We start from the raw sequence: 22,921 nt of genomic DNA, 5'->3' as shown, positions 1-22,921 counted from the left end.
GAATAGAGATGGCTCAGAAAGCATCCTACCACTCATAGAAAATATGAGGTCCTGACGAAGAGAGCCAAGCCACTGATCCCCAGGTCATGAAGAAATAAGGGTGAATAAAAATGCTGAGAAACCTAACAGCCCCTATCCAAACGACTCTCGCATGTCTGCAGTCCCATAAGCAATGACGACTTGACTCCTCTATAGAGGAGCACCTCGGACAAGTGGAGTCTGCTCCAAACTTGGATCTCTGTTCACTGGAATCCCTCCATGTATAGAAAGCCAAAAAAATAAAGTAATCTTTCTCTTTCTTTGAGATTTCCAAAGCCTTCTCCAAAAGACTCTCTACAAATCAGCTAATACCTGATAACTCTCCCAAAGAGGGGCTCTAGAAGGTCTCAAATCTCTACAACTAATCTGGAACCTTCTGGCATTCTTGACCGTGTAACCAAAAAAAAGAGACTCCTCTCTTGGTTCCTTGCAACAATACATTGCCACTCTCCGGGGTCCCATTGAAGATACTTTATGGGGACTCCTCCATAGAGCCACAACCTCCATGAATCTAAAATAGAGAGACGAGGGCTCGGATCTATATGCCAAGCAGAGTCCTTGCCCTGTTCCACATAGCCTATGATCCTGACAGGCTAAAAAGGCATGCCCAAAAGAATATCATAGAGAGCATGCCACCTGAGTGTACATCAAAGACCAAAGCATCCTCATGTGCCCCTAAGAAAGCAATGACCTCAAGAGGAATACATGTCCTTGAGAAAGCCCCTATCCAAAGTGAACAAGCCACAAGTCTATTGTCATCTGTAACCACCCAATCATGGGGTAAGGCTGCATCTATCTTAAGTATCCGCCTTGCAGTTCCTCTGAGGTGACTGACCAAATTCTTGTTGACGATCTTTGGGAAGCCTTTTGAAGGCTTTCCAAGAACCCACAAAAGCGGATGGGCCTCTCTCCCACTTGGACCACTACATATAATGAGACAAGCCAAGCTGCCTACCATGCTCATCAAGTATACAATCATTCCACATGATAGGCTGCCCGTCGATCTCTTCGAGAGACGAGGGAGGAACTCTCCAAAGGGTACTTCAGAAGCTTGACCAAGCTTTCGGAATAGCACCCTTAAGCGGGGAGGATAGAGATCTGAGATGGGATGAAGGTCTCGTTGTTGAGGCTTGCATTTCTTGCTATCTTGCATACATGTTGGATGCGATTGCACCTGTATCATTGAGCTTGTAGGATAAGTTTGTATGCAAGTCTGATATTTTTGCATATAAGAGACGGCTGTGATGTTTAGCGGGGGCCTCGTTGCTGAGGCTGCAGACTCGTTTGCCAATTCATCTTGAGTTTTGGATAGCTTCTTGTCTTGCTTGTGAATTCATTACATGCTTTGAGAGTATGGAATGAAAGGGTGTGATACTATTATTGATGCAATCTATTATGTGCCTATGCAAAATCGTGTGTGTACGTGATGTGTCTAAGTATATGCTTATTTGTGGGATTTAATAGGGAAACTAAGACTCAATCATCCCTAATATGAAATGATTAGGTCTTCCTAAATGTGCAAAAACGTGCATACCATCTAGTGCTGTCCAGCCAATCTCCACCTGAGGAGGGTCGCATGGTCTGAATTCATTGAATGAAAAAAAAAATCTCGAGGTTCATTCCCAGGCAAAAAAGCTCTAGCCACAAACATGCAAAGCAAGGCCTTGCATTGCAAATCTGGGTCTATGATGATGAGAACCCCCTCTTGCGTGGGAAGGATCAAGATCTCCCAAGCCACCCTGACAAAGTGTATGTTGTGCCATCTAGCCCATTCCACAAAAACTTCCTTATGGGCCTTATGAGCTGAGTGATGCAATCCCTGGCGCTACACCAACAAGAGTTAACATACCAAGCCATGGCCAGAAGGAACCTCGTTGACAACTACCACCCTGGATGCAAGGTCCACCTTGGCTAAACTCTAGAAAAGGAGTTTCCTCCTGAGACTCTCCACCAAGCTTTCTTACATGCCTTCTTCTTCTTTTTATGCTTTGGCTTCGATGATCCACAAGAAGACGAAGATGAGGATGAAGAGGTAGAGATGGAAGAAGAAGAACTTGAAGAGCTATGATGATGCTTAGCCTTTTTCTTCTTTGAGTGTGAATAGTCTTTATGGACATAGGGCAACCCACATTAGGATTCGATATTTGTGGAAGTGTACATTTGTATAGCCAACAAGCTAGCGTCTCTTCCCTCCTCTTCAATGAGACATACATACAAACACACAAACACAAAGACATGCACACATACACACACGTGCAAACATGCACGCATGCATGCACATACATGCACACATGCATGTACATGTGCGCACATCCATGCATACATGCCTGTATGCCCACCACACACATAGATGCAAGTATGTAGAAATTTGCAAAGGTATATATGTAGGATGCATAAGCACATGCATGTATGCACGCACATACCTGTGCACACATGCATGCGTGTCCAAATAGCCACCACACACACAGATGCAAGTATGTAGGAATTTACAAAGGTACATAAGTAGGATGCACATGTATGTACGTACATATGTATAAAGACAGATAAGCAAGCTAAAGCAAGCAAAGGCTTGTAAGAAGACTACCCGCAATGAGCATCAACTTTCGCCTTTCAGGGAATAGTGACTGGCGAACTGCCCCTCTTAAAATCTCACTAAAATCTGCATCATTAGCATATTGCTCCCTCGTGTCTTCCACGTTCTGATGATAAGCAATAGTCACATTGTTGACCTCGGGTCTTCGGACAAGGCTCTGCCACACTGTTCCGAAAACCTGGTGTATGGACAATCTGAAAATGATATATTGACAGCATGTTTGCCCATTTCATATGCTTCTCAGAGACTTTTGTCTGAGTCACAAAATATCTCAGACTTTGGTGATCTGTTTTGACAGTAAAATCTACATCCAAAAGATAATGCTTCCATGTATGGATGGCATGAAGTACAGCGAGCAACTCTTTCTCATAGACTCCCAAGTATCTCTCTGCATCCCGGAGTCTCCTGCTCTCATAGGCCACCACATGACCATTCTGATGCAATGCATCTCCAACACATTCCCCAATCCACATCAAATGGCTGATACAAATCTGGAACTTTCAAGATTGGCTCTGTGGTCAGCCTCTCTTTGAGTGTGGTGAATGCTGTCTTTTGTGGAATTCCCCATCTGAAAGCTGAATTTTTCTTAGTAAGATCGTGGAGTGGAGCGGCTATATCCACAAAATGTCTGATAAATCTTCTGTAGTAAGGACACAGGCCTAGGAAACTTCGGACTTCATGCACAATTTTCAGCTCTGGCCATTCTTGAATGGCATGGATCTTTGCCAGATCCATCCATATCCCATCTGTCAATATTATATGCCCTAAGTAATGGCTAGGAAGAACACACTTTTCTTGCTGTTTGCATGGAGCTGATGATGCAGCTAGATGTTCCTTATGCTCTTCTTCGGACTTAGAAAAGACTATTATGTCATCGAAGAAGGTACCAGTGAATTGTCTGTAGGGTCAGAAGATACGATCCATCATCCTATTGAAAGTAGCTGGGGCATGAGTCAATCCAAAAGGCATCACCCGATATTCATACAACCCAGTAAAAAATCAGCAAGTCGATTTGTTAGAACAACCCTGTGGCACTTTCCAAGCCTGTGACCTCCCTCTCTCTGCCTTCCTCTGGTCCAAAAAACTGTCTCAAAGAAAATTTTGACTTTTTTGCTTGTTTCCCAAGACAACTTGCTAAACATGGGCCCCCTGAGCTATTTTTAGCAAGGGGATTTTTATTTCTCTCTTGTCGTTCAATTCTATGCCTTCGTATGGCCTTGTAGGTTAGTCTAAGGACTCACTGGTCAACCATATGGTTGACTTGGGGGCCATATAGGCCACCCCTTTATACTTTTTCATTATCCATTTGCAAGTACTCATGCACTTCGCTGGAAGGATCAGGTGGTGAGCCAATTGAAACCGTTATGGTGGAGATTGGGCTTCCAAAGGACCAAAGGAGGACGTTTATGCCCATGGAGGATTGTGTGGTGTTTTACACATGGGAGAAGGAGAGAAGCTAAAGCTAGAGAGACTAAGGGCATAAGCACATCAAAAGGTTGGAAGTGTTGGAATATAAGGGTCGCCTCCCCACTTGTTAGCCCCCATATGAGGATGATATGGGGAAGGATGACATACTCTAAAAGAAATGAGAAGATAGGGTAGAGTGAGAGCTCCTATGTGTGCAGCAACATGGTGGCTTCCACATGGTCAATACCTAAGTTCATTGCCAGGGCCTGCATGCTGCGGCTGGTACAGCAGCAACAGAAGGACTGCAGCAGATTATGCAGGAATTGAGTGGAGAGGGCCATGCCCAGCAGAGGAGCCCACAACAGGCCTTGCACTTAGCCTATTTATACTGGGTCAGTTGAATCTATGACCTCATTAATCAGGTTGGCTGATTGGTTGGCGATGTCTCACCCTAGGTGTGGAGCCCTGTGCAATCCTCAGCTAAAATCTCGTACACACAATTTCTGCAAACACTATCTCTTTTGCTCTCTCTCTCTCTCTCTCTCTCCTCTACATTGATGAGATCGCATCTTTCATAGATCGCCTAGGTGGCGAGGGCTCATTATTATGGGATCTCCTCATACAGATATTGTTGTATGCCGATGATAGAGTCCTTATATCCTCTTCAGCGGAGGGGCTGCAAAGAGATCTGGAGGCATTAGAGGTGTTTTGCAGAGAGAGAGAGAGAGAGAGATCTAACGGTCAACCTTGGGAAAACTAAGGTCATGATCATCAACACCTCACGAGCAGTGACTAACCGACTTACTTTCACCTATCGTGGTGAACCAGTGGAGATAATGCAGTTATACACATATTTGGGAGCAGTCTTTACAGAACCCAGTCTTCACGATGAAACAAGCAGCCCAGGCACGACTCGCACGAGGGCATAGTGCTTTGGCTAGACTAGAGCAACAGTGTTTCCAGGCGCACTTCCAAGATCCACCGACGAAGGGCTGGCTTTTCGACACACTAGTGCGGCCGACTGTCATGTATGCAGCACCTTTCTGGAGATGCGTTCTTTCGAGGACAGACTAGAGGAGCTTCGAGCGGCCACAAGTGACGATGGGATCCAGGATGATCCGATGTGAGCCCTCAGTTCCACATGAGATAGTACAGGCAGAGTTGGCCATGACACCTCTCTAGGTTGATGCCATCTTTCAGACAGTGACTTTCATCCACAAAGTCTGGGACCTACCCCATTGGAGACTTCCAAGGTTGGCCCTAGAGTCATCCAGACGACTCGCAGGGAGCGGGGCAGACACATGGTATGCACGCATATCTACATGGCTTGCCAGGCACGGTACCCAAATGGACAGGCTTCCCCTCTTTCAGTACAGCATAGATGCACCTCCTGAGTCGATCCCGCAAGATGAGATCAACCGTATCATACAGTTTGACCTCCTCTAGCTTCAAACATCCCGGACTTTTGAGGGGGGGGGGGGGACGAGGAGCTTCCCACCAAGACCCAATTTTATCACGACCACTTCCTGAGAGTATCAGAGGAGGGATTCATTATCAAACCTCAGTATCTCAAGGATAGAGGAGTATCTCATCCAATGAGGATTGCCATTGGTCAGATGCAGGTTTCATCCATCAGCTGAGGATTGAGGCAGGGAGAGCAGCGGGTATACCTAGAGAGCAGCGGGTCTGCACGCTATGTACGATGAGGCAGTTGAGACAAAGGAGCATTTTCTTTGTGTTTGCCCAGTCTACTACGAGATTCGCGGACACTACCACTGTCTCTACCTAGAGGGGAGTGGCTTCAGTCCTTTGTCACAACTGATCCATTTCCATGACCACGTCTGTATCGAGCTTTATCTGATGGAGATGCTGCGACACAGGGAGGCGCTTCTACGACAGTTCAGAGAGCAGCAGGGGATGGTCAGACCACTAAAGAACATAGAGGGTGACAGGGCACAGCGGCACGTCACAGACTTCTATACATTTGAGTCAGCCACCGGACACAGTGGAGTGGAGGAAGAGGAGCTAGCCGATATGAGAGCAGCGATATGAGAGCAGTCTGGATGAGCAGGCCGCACAGTCCCACCGAGAGAGGGGCGTAGAGGGCACATGTGCGACAGAGAGCCCCCAGAGTACATTCTATTGAGGTCCGACCTATCACATCTTCACTCAAAGTAGACCGACAGAGACGAGGGTTCACTCTAGACATAGCCCAGAGAGTCCAGAGAGCAAGAAGACCGCGCCTCCCACCGCAGCGCAAGACAGCTCAACAGCCACAGATACAAGACATTTTTGCAGCCCACCAAAGAGCCATCACTGTAATAGGCTTCGGTTTCGTCCCAGCGCCTGGATAGATTGCTTGATATGATTATCATTATGATTATAATTCTGTTAGCATAGACTAGTACTCAGTAGTACTCAGCAAGGGTCCTAGCCTACCCTTTTCTTCAACCCACTGAGGCTTGTATGAGTTTGCTTTTGTATGTACTTTGTCCCATAGGCCCGTGAGGTCTCCCGTGGACGTTAATATATCTATCTATCTTTCTTTCTTTCTCTCTCTCTACAAACACACTAGGGCCCTGGACAAATCGTAGGGTTGGACCCACCGAAGGCTTTATTCATGAAGAGAGAATATGTTAGAAGAGTTCAGCGTGGAGCTGATGATACAAATTTCCAATGTGAATTCATTTTACAAGAGCTTCAAGCTCATTTTAAAATGACAACATGCCACTTATCAAAAATCTAGACTATATCCTATTACATGCCTCTAAGAGCAATTTCTGGGATCTTTGTAGCACTTGGTCACGCGGGTGGCCTTTAAAATGCTTGCTACGCTCCAAATTGCTTGGGTCTTTCGTCCCTCATAGTAACAAATTAAAGCGTACCACCATGACACCCATTAATTGTTAGCGCTTTGCATGCAAATAATAAACTGTGGACTAATCCTAGTCACAGATGGGCGTCCCCATTGAACAAACAGGTGAACAAAACATAGAACACAATTCTTGGTCAACCGAAGTCAACCCTCTTGGTTGTAATTAAGAGGCTTTGACCAATGGTCGCGGCGCCTTAATTATGTCCAAGTCTCTCTAACCGAAGTGGCACATCTCTCCAACCAAGCTGGCACAACTTGATTAACTGTACTTAACCCTCTTGGCACATGCCAAGTCTCGTTGACCGAGGTCAACACTCTCTGATCGTAGTCAACTCTGTGGTTCTTTGGTTAACCACAGTTAACTCTCTTGGTAATAAACCAAGTCTCCCCAACCGAAATCAGGCTTACTTGACCAGAGTCAAGTATCTTTGACCGTAGTCAACTCTTTGACCATTAAAAGAACTCTTTGACCATAATTAACACAAATGAAAACTCTTTAATTATGATTAGATAATTAATTGTTAGCGCTTTGCATGTAAATAATAAACTGTGGACTAATCCTAGTCACAGGTGGGTGTCCCCACTAAACAACATGTGAACAAAACATAGAATACAATTCTTGGTCGACCGAAGTCAACCCTCTTGGTCGTAATTAAGGGGCTCTGACCAATGGTCGTGGCGCCTTAATTATGGCCAAGTCTCTCTAACCGAAGCTAGCACATCTCTCCAACCAAGCTGGCACAACTTGGTTAACTGTACTTAACCCTCTTGGCGCATGCCAAGTCTCGTTGACCGAGGTCAACACTCTCTGACCATAGTCAGCTCTGTGGTTCTCTGGTTAACCGCAATTAACCCTCTTGGTAATAAACCAAGTCTCCCCAACCGAAATCAGGCTTACTTGACCAGGGTCAAGTATCTTTGACCGTAGTCAACTCTTTGACCAGTAAAAGAACTCTTTGACCATAATTAACACAAACACACTGATCAGCTGTGCAAAAATTTCATCTTTGGTCCTTAGGATAGGTGGCAAAATCACCTTCCCATAGATGACCTCAAAAGAGGATTTCCCTGTAGAGCTATGTACTGTATTATTGTAAGCGAACTCTACCAATGGTAGGTACTTTTCCCAATCTGAACCTTGGTCACCCACGTAGCATTTCAGCATATCCAATGCTGTAGAATTTGCTGCTTCACTTTGACCATCTGTCTGGGGATGGAAAGAAGAAAAAAATTTCAGATTCGTTCCCATATTATCAAATAGAGCTCTCCACAATAGACTAGTCATTCTGGGATCTCGATCACTAACAATGGACTTACGCATACCCTGGTGCTTAAAAATATGTGCCATGAAAAGCTTAGCCATATGATCTGCCTTTATGGTTTTACGAACCGGAATGAAATGAGCTTGCTTTTTCTGAATCTATCAATGATAGTCCAAATCCTATCATTCCCTGACTTTGATCTTGGCAAGTCAAAAATGAGGTCCATTGCTGTACTTTCCCACGGTGCTTGAGGCACGGGAAGAGGCATAAGTAGGCAAAGTGCCTTCCGTCTATCATACTTCACTTTCTAACACGTAAGGCATTCAGTATCAAACTGATGTATATCTTTCCGCATCCCTGGCCGAAAGAAAATACCTCTCTAGCCCTTGAGTTGTTGCTGTAATTCCTCTATGCCCAGCATATAAGGAGGTGCATGGCATTCTTCCAAAATCTTTTTCCTCATCTCTTGAGTGATGCATAAGCAGTCATCTTTCATTAGATACCCATCTTTCAAGAAATAGTAACTAGTGGACTGCCCCTCTTGCATTTGCTGCAAAATCTCACCAAAATCTGCATCGTTAGCATATTGTTCCCTCGTGTCTTCCACGTCCTGATGATAAGCAATAGTCACATTGTTGACCTGGGGTCTTCGGGACAAGGCATTTGCCACTCTGTTCCGAACTACTGGAGTATGGACAATCTGAAAATGGTACATTGACAGCATATTTGCCCATTCCATATGCTTCTCGGAAAGTTTTGTCTGAGTCAGAAAATATATCTGACTTTGGTGATCTGTTTTAACTGTAAAATCTGCACCCAAAAGATAATGCTTCCATGTATTGAGGGCATGAGTTACAGCCAGCAACTCTTTCTCATAGATTCCCAGATATCTCTCTGCACAACTTCACGTCCCAGTGACAGCGTGCCTCCCATCATGGGGAGGGAGCCGGTGCTCCTGCTCTTGGTCGGACACTAACACTTGTACCCCAAAAAAAGGGGGAGGGGGGAAAAAAAAAACAGTCCAAGAGAAATAGGGGACAAAGCCAAGAAAGACACAACAAGAACAACAAAAAAAAGAAAACGACACAACTGAAACTGGAGGATGTGAACACACGTTACAACCGAAGTGGACTCAGGGTAGACAGCAAAGCAAAGGCAGGACCCCCCTCAGCTTCTTCAGCCTGCATCTCTACCTCGACCTCAGCTCCCACTACAGTTTCCGTTTCAGTTCCAACCTCAGCTCCCTCTATCTCTATTTCTATCTTTATCTCTATCTCTATCTCTACTTCGACTTCAGCCCCCGCTTCAAGCTCAGCTCCAGTTCCAGTCTCAGCTCCCTCTACATCTACGATCAGTGACATACTCATGCCCATGGCGCGAGTTGTTCTCTTCCCCTCCTCTCCTGTTACAGCCCTCGCACCGCTTATGACCCCTACTTCGGAGGTGTCATACACTATTCCGCATTACGCTACACTCTCCCCTCTCCCTCTCAGCCAACCAACGCTCCCACACCCCGTTGGGACTGCCTCATCCATTCCACTATCATCTCCGTTCCTCACCCAGTTCACCCAGTCACCGTCCGGTTTCCGGACTCTGTCCCACACTTTCATGCCACAGTCATCATAGTTTCAACTTGGACATGGGTGGGTGGATACACCAAAGGCCTGTAAGACCTTGCTCATGGAGATACATAGTTTTCGTGAGCGTGAGATGGAGCTGACTTGCTTCGCACGGGAGCAAATCCACTTCAACCAAGAGCAAAGTACAGGAGCAGGCTAAGGCCATTCGGGCTGGTCTCATTGAGGGACTGATACAGGTTATCATGCAGCTCCGACAGGAGGTCACAGCCATACACACTGTCCCAAGAAGTGCCCCGGTGGTCAAGGCACAGATTGCGAGCATGCAATCTGCTATTGAGAAGACATCCATATGGGTTTACGTGGCCAAACGGGAACCCGCAAGGGTAACCGTTTCGGCTACCCTCATGGAGCAGTAGCAGAGAGCTAGTAAGGCTCTCAACATCAAAGTACGCGGGATCCCACGCACTGAGGCTACAGCGATGGCAGATGCGACTGCGTTCGTGGCCACCACCCTGGGTGTGGCTGAGCACAAGATAGAGAGGGCATGGCGGGTGGGGAAAGATCCCAACCGAGAGCAACTCTTGATCATACAATTGACACTCAGGCACGACTTTCAGCTCTACGACGCAGATCAATCCTTCGAGATCAGCCAGCGATCTCTATGGATGAGGAGCTGCCAGCTCGTCTGGGCCCAACTGGCTATAGACGTCCCTCCAAACCCGGAGCGAGCGCGCAGGCCCACACGCCCAGAGCGCCCATGGGATATGGGATGTCTCTCCAAGCTGGCGACCTGTATCATCTATCACCTGGCTGCTCCAAATCAGGGGCTGTCTGTCTATCTTCTCTCAGCAGTTGAGGGGAACTTGGGAGAGGCTGTGCCGTAGCTTTCTCCAAACCGAGAAGAGGCTACGGAGGAAGGGGGAGCGGGGCTGAAGTGAAAATCCACCGAATAGAAGGCTGCCAATCACCCCCTCTCTAAGGGATATGCGCGCTGAAACCATGCTGAAGCAAGAGCTTCCACGTCTGCCCTCCTGGGGTCAGCCGCGGATGACTAACTTGCTAAGTAATGCCTGACTCTGAAGTTCTGGATCTATGATACCGAGACTGCCCTCTCTCTGGGGAAGAATAGTTCAAGAAGGCTCTACTCTTTCTGCTTTAGATAGAGAAAGGGCTGCTTTTATTTCAGATTTTCAGGATTGTTTCTCAGATGCACTTCCTCAAGAATTACCTCCCAAGAGGCCCGAGGATCATCAAATTGATATAATTCCAGGAAGCTCACCGCCTAATATACCTCCCTATCGTGTCCGTAAGGCACAACAGGAAGAGATAATGTCACAAGTGAAGGAACTCTTGGAAAAGGAATTAATACAGCCAAGTAATTCTCCTTACTGTTCCCCTGTGTTGCTTGTGCAAAAGAAGGATGGCAGTTGGAGAATGTGTATTGATTATAGGGCTTTGAATAAAGTCACAATTAAGAACCGTTTTCCAAATCCACGCATTGATGATATATTGGATCGGTTGGAAGGTTCCTCAATGTTCAGTCGTATTGACCTTAAAAGTGGATACCATCAGATAAGGATACGGCCTGAAGATGTCTACAAGACTGCCTTCCGCACTTCATTTGGCTTATATGAGTTCCTTGTGATGCCTTTTGGTTTGACTAATGCACCTGCCACTTTCAATAGAATGATGGACAGAATTTTTAGAGCACACAGAAAGTTTGTGGGCACTTTCTTCGATGACATCATTGTGTTCTCTAAAAATGAGCAGGAGCACAGGAAACACCTCACTATTGTGTTTCAAGAGTTGAAAAGACACAAGCTATCAATAAACACCAAGAAAAGTGAGTTCTTTATGTATGAGATTCGTCAAAGGATGGAGTCAAGATGGATCCTGCAAAAGTTGAGGCCATAAGGAGTTGGCCAATTTTGAAAAATCTGCATGAAGTCAGAAGCTTTCTTAGGTTGTGTTCATACTATCGGAGGTTTATAAAGTACTTTGCAGAAATTGCTTCTCCCTTGCATGCTTTACAAAAAAAAGCTGTACCGTTTCGGTGGGGACCAAAGGAAAATGCAGCTTTTGAAGAGCTGAAGCAAAAACTGTGTTCTGAACCCGTTATTATCTTGCCAGATCTTGCAAAACCCTTCGCTGTAACTTGTGATGCATGTGGGAACAGCATAGGAGGCACTTTGATGCAGGATGGCAGAGTGGTTGCATATGAGAGTAGAGTTCTCAAAGATGCTGAATTGTACTTGCAGACATACGAGAAGGAAATGTTAGCAGTGATACATGCCTTGACCACATGGAAACATTACCTTCTTGGAGCTGATTTTTATGTGCAAACTGATCATCAGTCACTTAGATATTTTCTCACGCAGAGAAAATTATCTGAAAAGCACATGAGATGGGCTAACTTCCTCTCAATGTTTCATTTTCAAATTGTACATGTGCCGGGTAACAAAAATGTCGTGGCTGATGCACTTTCCAGGAAACCACAGCCTGAAGCAGTCTCCAAGAAACCCAGTGTTTCAGCAGTGAGCATTGCTTATAACAATGTGTTAGATGTGATGAAAGATCAGTATGTTAATGATGCTGATTTTTCAACTATTTATGAACAGCTTTCTGATGGTCAAAGGCATGATCACTATATGTTGAAAGAGGGTTTCATTTTGATGCATGGACGACTCTGTGTCACTGATCAGATGCGACAGAAAGTCATAATGGAAAGTCATGCTCCTCCATATGCAGGACATAGGGGAATTACAGCAACAATTACAGCAGTGGAGCAATACTTTTATTGGCCATCTTTGAGGAAAGATGTGGAAGAATATGTGAGAACATGCATGGTTTGTCAGAAAGTAAAGTTTGACAGGCAGAAGGCACCTGGGTTGTTACACCCTTTGCCAATTCCGAATAGACCATGGCAAAGCATAGCTATGGATTTTGTGTTTGATCTTCCACGTACTCCTACTGGACATGATGGATTGTGGACAATAATTTGCAGGTTTAACAAACAAGCCCACTTTGTGCCAGTAAGAAAGAAAATTACAGCAGATCAAATGGCCAAATTGTTTTTGCAGCATGTCTTCAAGTATCATGGGATGCCTGAATCCATAATCAGTGATAGAGATCCAAGGATGACCAGCCTCTTTTGGAGAGGACTGTTTGAAAATATGGACACTACGCTGAATTTTTCGTCATCTTTTCACCCTCAGTCTGATGGACAATCGGAGCAAGGAAAACTCTACCATCTTGGATATGCTTAAATGCTATGTCTCAGACCACAAAAGCAAATGGGAGCATTATTTGCCTTTGCTGGAATATGCTTACAATAATACGGTGCACACATCCACAGGTAAAGCACCTTTTGAAATAGTGGAAGGTGCCAGGAAGGTACCTCCCATTTTGCATACAAAAGAGAAAATCTTCGAAGCTGATCGTTTTGTGGAAAGCCTTGAAGAGGCTTACAAGAAGATCAAATATGCCTTGCAAAGAAGTCAAGACAAGCAGAAAAGAGCAGCAGATAAGCACCGCAGGGAATTGGTATTCACAGAAGGTGATTGGGTTTTGCTGAGTTTTCAGAAGGCAAGGCTGAAAAATAAGAAAGGCAAGGAAAGGTTGTACACAAAGCTGAACATGCGTTACTATGGTCCTTTCCAGGTTTCTGAAAAGATAAACGAGGTAGCTTACAGGCTGAAGTTGCCTCCACATTGGAAGATACATAATGCCTTTCATGTGAGTTTATTAAAGCAATATCATGGAGATATTCCCGAGGATGTACCTGATGAGGTGCAGCCTAAAGTGGAAGAACAGGATGAACTTATGGTCCCAGAGCAGATTCTGGCACACAGAGATAGAAAGCTCAAGGGTAAAGTTATCCGTCGCTACTTGGTAAAATTTCAAAATTACCCATCACTTGATGCCAAATGGATGGAGGAAGGTGAACTGGCAGATTCACCTAGGATATTGCAGCTTTACCTTGATGCTTTCCAATTAGAGCCGACTGCGGCCCGGGCTCCTACAGGTAGTTCAGCAGAGCGAGCGTCTGGAGCATTACCTGATGTTCGAGAGGGGGGTAGCACCTCCACTCCCTCAGTACAGACGGGCTCACTGTGATTTCATGAGGTCGCTTGATGACACTGTATGTTTCATCCGAGATACTGAGCTGACAGTATTTCTGTTGTGAGACTTCATGATATTGATGCATCTTGACTATTGATCGCCGAGGATCACATAGATTTTGAGCAGTATATATGGATGGATGCATGCCTCTCCTAGCCATATTTTCACTGTCTCTGTATACTATAGCTGCGGCTTTCTTGTATACTCTTTTATGCTATATTTCATGCTCGCTCCTGCGTTTTGGGGCAGCAAACTGTGGTTTGCTGTTTCAAGAGAGGGGTATGTCACGGGGGCGTGAAATTCTAAGTACTTTAATGTACTACAAGACCGTGACAACTTTGGTTTTAAAAGTCCAAGCGTGGGCTTAATAATGTGTAATTAAACGCGGCATGGTGCCTAGCACATAAGCGTAATTAATCCCTAGGCCCAAAGGCATTCCAAGGAATTAAAAGAGTGGTTGTTGGGAAATGATGATGTGGCATTTTTAATGGGCCCCCTAGAGGGCCATGTACCTTCAGTGGCCCCCCTAGAGTTCCAGGTGGCTCTAGTGCCTTCTACATGCTCCTTTGCCATTCCTGGACCTTCCTGGGCCTTCTAAACTTCACATGTGTGGTTTTCTCTCTCATCTTCTCCCTTTGTTGAAATTTTGGACTGGTTTTTCAGCCTCCTTCAGCTGAATTCCGTTTTTCTTCATAACTCCTCACCCGTTTGGATTCCTCGACTTCCGTTTGGCCCGATGGCTTCCCCTCTGCCTCCCCTTCGTAGTGATATGCTTTTCCCTCCGTGCGTTTGGTAGAACGGGCAGAGCTGAGCACTTCTTTTGCTGGTTGAATTTGCAAAAGTGGCTTTTTCTGGACCTTTTTTCTTCTACCGCCTCCTGGGCCTCTCCTCTTGCAAAGCTACAGCTTTCTGTTGAATTTCGAGTGGTCCAACGCGCTGGTTGACTGGTTTTTCTCAATTTTGGAGGACTTTCCGGCGATGAAACTTCTCCAAAACCTTCTCAATGCATTCCTCTCTGAAGCACGCTTCTTTTGAGCCCAAGAACTCCCACTTCTTCGTGACAGAAGTGCTTCTTTTCGCATTTTTCAGTGGAATTCTTGCTGGTCGGCTCTTGTAAATGCTCTTTCTTCGTGCCTTTGCACTCCTCTTTGGCTGAGAATGCAATTGGGCGTTGGCTACTATGTCCTCTTGGCGATTGAGGACTTGGTTCGAGTCTTCAGGGCTTGGTGAGTTGTGATTTTGCTACTGCAATTTCTTTTTGCCATAAGCTATTGGTTGGCCTCGTGTGCTGCCTCTTTCTTGGCTCACAGGTGCCCAGGCAGTGCTATATGAGTCATTCTTTGGTTGGGTACTTTGCTGATTTTATTTTGGAGCTTTGAAAAGCTTTGTGAATGCCATCTGGAAACCACTCAAAGAGAGTGCAGCTGGGGTGCAGTGTGATTGCATCTGGACAGCCAATGGAATTGCACTCGGAAAAGAGAATGCCTTTGGGTTGAGCCTACGGGTTAAGTGCACTTATGTGATGGTGTTATATGCTTGAAAGCCTTGCGAAGGCTTAGTGAATTGGGGCTGCGTGCTCAGTTGCAGGGAAGGTCTCCCAGATGCAACTTGTAATCATTTCACTGTGAAATATAAAGAAATACCGAAAGGGGCGCCACAGTGTTTGGGGCCAATCGGGTGCACTTGTCTATGTCTGTTGAGCAGGGGCATTCTAGCCTCCATCCCTTTTTCAGTGGTTTTGTTTGTGAACAAATGGGTAAATGCCAAATGGTGATCATGCAATGGTTAATGGTTGTGATATATGCTTTGTAAAGGTTTAGTTCCATTGCCCTCTGGGTGATTAGAGGCCGGTTTCAGAATGACCGTCTGCCAGGTGACCTGGGCTCTGGTGGTGCCGGAACCGTCCGAGCCAGACCACAGAAAGTTCCGCACCAGTCTCCTCAACTGGGCTACGCACAATCTCGAGAAGCACCAGCAAGATGTCACATACCAAGCGCGGTGACTAGGACCTGATTGACCACAAGGGCCCTGCATGCCAGAGATAGCCGAGTCGTGCTCCAGAAGGCTAGCTTCCGTCGTATGGAAGCTAGGACCGGTAGGAACTGCTGAGCCGGCGTGGTATCCAGCCCTACCTGGAATCCCAGGTAACGTGTCGCCTGTCCTCTAGGGATCCAGCGAAACCCCAGGAAAATACCCCACTATGAGCTAACTCCCCAATCCGTAAGAAAACCAACTCACTTATGCCAGTTGATTTTCGCCCTAGCGACTAGGCAGAAAACCTCTAGAGACAGTCTCACTCGCTCCAGTGACTCAATATCATCGTGCACATATAGGGCCGTGGCATCTGCATACTCGGAGTCCAGAAGTTCTGCATCGCCCCTGATAGGGAGGCACATCCCTCGAAGACCAGTGGTACAGGCTCGTAGGAAGTAAGTCATGGGCTCCGCAAAAAAGAGGAAGAGGTAGGGCGAAAGCGGGCAGCCCTGACGTACCGAGCGCTCGAGGGTGAATCTCTCCCCCATCCTGCCACTGATGATAACCCGGCTGGAGGCCGATCTATAGAGGCTAGCAATACCTCTAATCCACTCATCCGAGAAACCGAACCGAGAAAGTGTGCCCTCCAAGAAGGACCAGCCTACCCTGTAATACACCTTCTCAAAGTCAAGGAGGAGTATGGCTAGGTGCTGGCCACTATGCTAAGCCCACTCCGTCACCTCTGAGAACGTAAAGATGTTGTCCAAAATGCTGCGATCCTGGACAAAACCAGTCTGGGTGTCGTGGATCAAGTCATGTAGCAGGGGTCGGATGCGGCTACTGATCATCTTGGCGAGGATTTTATAGGCAGTCGGAAGGAGGGTGATAGGGCGCCATTGTCTGATCTCCTGACGGTCCCCCCCTTTGGGGATGAGGCAAATCAAGCATGTCGCAAGGCTCTCTGGCATCTGTCCACTGGAAAAGATATGTTGGAAGGTTGCGAACAGGGGCTGGTGGATCTGCTCCCAAAAGGTGGTGAAGAAAGCTCCAGAGAGCCCATCCTCACCTGGGCATTTCTGCCCATCAATATCGCTCACAGCATCTTGCATCTCTGACACGGTGAACGGGTTGAGAAGGGTCTCACTCATGCTAGGCTGCACAAGCGTCGACGCATACCTCCACACCTCCTCCCTGCAAGGGCGGGCACGAGGGTCTGGGGGCTCCTGCTGAAACAAGGATCTACAGAAATCTGTCGCCAAGTCCCTGACCTCGTTTGGATCTCTCCTGACACTACCATCCTGCGCCCTAAGAGATCGGAGTTGTTCCCCTGCTGACCTCTGGCCATGAGTCCTGAAGAACTCTCTGCACATCCTGTCGCCTTTCCTAGCCCAAAAGGACTTGCAAGCGTGGAACGAGAACTCTGAGCGTCTCTGGGTGATCTCCTCTAACATGGCTCGGGCTCTAACCTCCTGTCGTCTACGCTCCTCAGAGCCTGGGGAAGACTGCTGCATCTGTTGTATCGAGGCAAGGTCTCGTCTAATGCCCCTCTCCTTCGCCCACCACTGCTGCCTGACTAGAGTTGCCTCCTGCTGACATATGAGGCTAGACTCGGCGAGAACCTGAGCTGCCATATCCCCCATGGGGTCCCAATCCTGCTCCCACAGGTCCACTATCCTGCTGCGAACCGCTGCTCTGGAGTAGATGGAGTTTGGGATCCGGCACGAGCGAGGAGGTAAGGAATGAGAGGCTGAGTCCAGAACTAGGGTGAATGGGGCATGGTCAGAGAGGGTCGTCCCTGGAACCACCCTTGACTCTCCACCTCTACCTATCGCCCAATCACTGACATAGAAACGGTCCAACCGCTCCAAAAGTCTGCCTCCCTCCCTCCTGTAACCCCAAGAGAAGTCCAAGCTCCCTGTCCATCTACAAAAAGGAGGCTCTCTCCAATTGTCCCGACCTCCCACAGCGAACAAGAAAGAGTCCCATTCCGCCTGCTTCGCCTGAGCTATACCAAGGAACTCTGGGACCCGTCCCTGCTGATCCTCTAGAGCCTCAAGGTTATTGAAATCCCCTCCTACAATCCAAGAATCCATCTCTGGCAATATGTCTATCAGAAAGCTCCAAAAGCGGCTCTCTGTCTAAGGTCAGTCGGGGCATAGATATTGAGGATGCCGATGCGAGATCCCTCAATATTCAAGCCCACCCAAAGCGCTCGTCCTCAAATCAAGGTGCCAAAACCACACACATGCTGAAATAGAGAAGCGTCGATGGAGGTACAGACACCTCCGCTCCTCCCCTGCTCGCCAATCGAAGGTTCCCAGTAGGTGTGGAAGCGCCCTATGAGGACCTTCCCACACTGGTCTCAGAAGCCGAAAGCTTGTGTTCCTATAATAGGAGCACATGTACCCTTCCCACCAAAGCTGGCTGGAGCTCTTGTCTGAGCACCATCTTCCTGGGGCCGCGGATTCCTGATGAGTGGAACCTGTTGACATTCCAAGAGATAATGCGTATACTCATGAAGAGAAGAGATGGGCCACAAACAGCTGTCTGCTTGCGGTCGATGTCAAGGTGGTCGGAGGATGTCCGGTGTGCAGACGAAGGCGCTTCTGTGAAGGTTTCGAAGGTGAGGCTGGATCATCGGACCCATCCTCTAAAACCTTCAGTAGAGGGGAAAGGCCCTTCGTCCCATGGTGGTACGAAGGAGGGGGGGCCCGTCTGGGCCACCGGTTCCGGGCTTACGGCCGCCATACCGCACCGACAAACTACGAAAGCTCCAAAAGGCCAGGGAAAAGAAACGGCAAAGGCGAGGGAGGGAGGAATGGAGGCGGAGGAGGGGAAGGAAAGAAGGAGGGATGGAGGCGCAAGAGGAAGCGGGGGGAGGAGAGATGGCAGCGAGGAGAGAGAATGGCGAGGGAGGGGAAGGAAAGGAGGAGGGAGGGGGTGGCAGCGCGACGCGAAGGCGGGGAAGGGGAAGGAGGAGAGGCGGGGGTGTGGCAGCGCGGCGCGAGACGGAGGCAGGGAAGGAAGGAGGAGAGGAAGGAGGGGGGGGGGGGGGGGGGGGGAGAGGCGGGGGGGGCAGCGCGGCGCAGAGGTGGGGAAGGGGGAGGAAGAGGAAGGGAGGCGGGGGTGTGGCAGCGCAGCGCGAGGAGGCGGCGGAGAAGGAAGGAGGGTTGTGTGGTCGGTATTTTTTAAGCCTTGCCATGGTGAACACCGAGACTAAGTGTGTCAAGGATGACAAGAAGCCGGACCTTGCACCAAAGAAGGCAGTCCCTACAAGAAGAGAAAGCTTGTCAAACCTGGTGATAGGATGTCACCTATTGTTTTGGATGCTGACGAGGAAGTACCAATGACAAAGAGCTATGGGAAGGAGTCAATCCCGGAAAAACAACTTTGAAATGGTCAGACTTGAAGTTCTCTAGAATGGGGACAACTTTGCAAAATGCTTGTAGATAGTCTATTGGGGACAAGAAGGAGTAAGATTCAGCCAAGGGAAAGCAGAAAGTCCAAGAAAGAAAAGCCAAAAGGAGTGACCACTCAGCTCAATCAACTTACAAGGACATAAAGGATGCTTGAAGAAGATAATGAGGAAGAGGAGGAACAATAGAAAGCAGCCAGGGACAAAGGGGGAAAGAGGGGAAAAGGGGGGGGGGGGGGGGGGGGGGGCACTTCACAACAGGAGTCATACGGTCATGACCAGCACTTGAGAACAGTTCAGAAGATCACATTGGGAGCTAAACATGTGCAAATCACTAAAAATACAACCGTGACGATAAGCCCAAGGTGTTATAATCTATTGGGAGGGATATGTTACTTGTCAAACGTATTTTACCTGTGAAGAACCCAAATCATAGAACAAGATGAACTTGGCAACCCTTGCTCAAGGGACCTACTGCTTTGTGGCAACATGCTCTCGAAGCCCAGAGGATTGTAGCATGCTACACTGAGCTCAAACAGCAGCTTCAAGAACAATTCGGGTCTCCACTGTTTGAGAGAGAGATGCTTCTGAACTGGGACGGATCAAGACAAAAGCAGATGGGTCGGTTCTAGACTACATAGATCGCTTTTGGGCTCCTCTCTTTAAGAAAAGTGCATCCTCTTCCAATAATGATAATGGTTGAAAAAAGGACAGCAAAGATACATACAGCTACGAATGAGGAGAAGGGAGATCTAACCCATGGGGGTCTTCTTCTTAAGGCATGGGATCCACCAATTGAAGTACACGTGGCTTATACACAGTTTTCTCCCCTTGTAATCCAGTACCATGTTGCAAAACATGTTGTCCAACCATTTCTTTTCCATTCATCTCTTCAGTTTGTTGTTGTTTGCCGACGTGTATGTTTTTTGCATTCTCACAATAACCTTTATGCAGAACTATAGAATCTTCTTCGGAGGGGTTTCAATGAGACTCTTGTAGATGACGTGTGGAAGGATGTGCAAGATTTGCAAATTACAAACATTGGAGAAGATTAAAGCTCAGAGTGGGGATCACAAAAGCACGCTCCACCTAAAATTCCAACACGAGCACCTACTGCTCCTGTTCTTATCAGGAACGAGCATCTAATTATTGCTGGCATATTGTCGTGACCTAGAACATCTTTTGCACAAATACAGCTGTTCTTGCTTGATTTGCAGCCACAAGCCACACTGCAAAGTTTACATTTTCACATCTGGCATGCTCATACACAGATTGTGAACAGCTCTAGAGCTTCATGTGAGAATTGTGAACTGATCTAGAGATGTTCTAGGGTTTCACCTACATACATTTTGTATTTTGGATCTATTTTGGTGGGACTTCGGTTTTGGCAACTGGGTCTGAATTTTTGGCATTACAGTCGTTATTCATACTGGTTTTCTGAATCTGAGCACTCAATTTTGGTGTTACTGGTTATGTGATATTTGTAATAACAAAACCTACAAAGGTAGATTGGTACCTGTTGCTTGACGTTTTGAATCTCAGGACTAATTAGGTGATGCTAACTTAAAAAGCAATTAAATTCTCGTGGTGAATCCAAAAAACATCATACTCAAAAACGCCTTCAGGTTGGTTGTCAAACTCTTCACAAGGGGGTAACTCGTGGGATTCCATCCTGTCCTAAATTTACCCATCCACATAGCAAAAAATGTGCATGGTCACAACAGTGGCAAATCAATACATTTCAGTTTCACTAACCCACACGTAGACAAAGGCTCCTCGCCTATAAACACACCGAGCTAGATCTAACCTATAAAAATGGGGTCCACCTCATGGACAAATTATGTCTCTCCAAAGACTATGCAATTGTTACCCCTCTCAAACTTTAAAAACCTCAGTCTCTTTGAGGAAGGATAGTCTCAACAGTTAGTATGGGCTGAGGAAAAATGTGACGAGGGCTAAATCTGCAAAGGAGATATGTTGCAAACTGACAAGACACTGAACTTGACACATAAATCTGGAAATTCACAATTCTGATAGAAAATTGCTCCCCCAGATTATTTCAGGTTGACACATTCAAACAAGCATATCTTAGCACTGCGTCTCTCCCGTGTAAATCTCTCAGGCTTGTTGATGTAGTCTAAGCTCACGAGAATGTGAGCATTGCACAACTTGAGTCAACCATACTAAACTTATATTAATTACACTAGAAAAAGAGAATATCAAAGCATGTAAAAATTTGAGTGTCCTGACAATCAAAAACCTGCTTTACAAGGAGATCTCATTTCATTTTATTTTTAATACTTGTCAATAGATCTTGACAGATTAAGTGTGTTTGATTTAATCAACTTCATGGACTAGTAAACATGTGCCGACAGAATACAACTAACTTAAAAGGACAAATACTGAAACTAAAGCTTATCTTTAAGCCAAGAAAGGAAATATAAATTCAAAAAATATTACAAACAAATTAAAAGTAGGCATGCAAAACGGAAACAATAGAAAATCATAGTAATAAGTAAAGAGTAACCTATGAGCTAAGGAGACCATGTTACTACAGCACTTTTAAAAGATCGAAGCTAGATTTTCAGCTATCACATGAAAATTGAACCAGGATATCAGAAATAAAAGTGAACGGACCCTTAGAAGCACATGAAAATGTGGATGAGGCTAACAGCTCATCAATGTCATTAAACTAACCTACCTTGATTCTTGATTGAACAAGAGAAGCTCTCTTTGCATTGTACCGGAACTTGTCAATAAAAGCCTACAAAAACCAGATAGAACCTGAAGTTGGTAAAGTTTCTCCTTGGCTGGACAATCAGGGAGCGACAAATAACAGCATTGCAAACAACCTGCATGTGTGCTCTGGTCCTTTCATTTGCCTCAACTGCTTTTTGCTGATTGCGAAGGCGTTCGGCTCTTGTTCTTTCAAACGTGTCATAATCACCCTTATAAGTAGTTAGTTTTTGTCCATGTAAATGTAATATGTCAGTTACCACCTGTACAAGAGCAAAATAATGAAACATAAATTACTCCATCCTTAAGAAATGGACGTTAATTGACCACTTATGTGTACAGATTATAATTAACCATTGCACTATGATATGTGGGACTGGATAACTTGCACTATGATATGTCAATCCCCTCACGATATACCCTTGAAACTCCTTCCAATCATTTGCCCTTGTAAATTTGGATGTAGCAGAACTCTAGTCAGATTGTTTGAATATGAAAAGGAATAGAAGCACACATGCAAGCCTCACTCATCAGACTTAATAGCCATCTATTCTCACTTCCACCATTTTCCATAATCAATGTCAAAGGCTTTGATACAAAGAGACTAAAGTAGCACAAGTACAGAACAAAGAGTTTGGCTAAGAACTAGAAAAATCTTTCACAGGCATGGGAATATCTTCTCAAACATCGATATGAACTATGACTGTCACCAAGAACCAAATAGAAATCACCTACCAAGTCTAGATTTTACAAAATTTTCATAGTGAAACAGGTGATTGACTGTTGATGAGTCTATAAAGCATTGACTCTAGCATTACAAACAGGCCAGATCCATATGCAAAAGGTAGCGTGAGCCACGTCTGGTAAAAAAAAGTAAGATTATAAATAGTCTGCTTTGCATACTCCATGATCTTTGGA

The 22,921-nt window shown here is 46.1% G+C and overlaps 1 protein-coding gene across 1 annotated transcript in view; it reads right to left on the bottom strand.

Annotated features, from left to right (window-relative positions):
- ABCF3 (general control non-repressible 3) overlaps nt 1–22,921 on the bottom strand; it is a 132,202-nt gene that overhangs the window by 72,691 nt on the left and 36,590 nt on the right. The window contains exons 8-9 of the mRNA XM_087396365.1: nt 22,120–22,266; nt 21,969–22,031 (exon numbers count right to left, since the gene is read on the bottom strand). Of these exons, the coding sequence (XP_087252491.1) occupies nt 21,969–22,031; nt 22,120–22,266 (210 nt within the window). The remainder of the gene's footprint in view (nt 1–21,968; nt 22,032–22,119; nt 22,267–22,921) is intronic.

This window comes from Dipteris shenzhenensis, chromosome 25 (assembly GCF_047967505.1).
Source record: "Dipteris shenzhenensis isolate YYH24624 ecotype China chromosome 25, Dip_SZ_1.0, whole genome shotgun sequence".
Taxonomy (NCBI): Eukaryota; Viridiplantae; Streptophyta; class Polypodiopsida; order Gleicheniales; family Dipteridaceae; genus Dipteris; species Dipteris shenzhenensis.
This window is presented reverse-complemented; position numbering and strand designations above follow the sequence as displayed.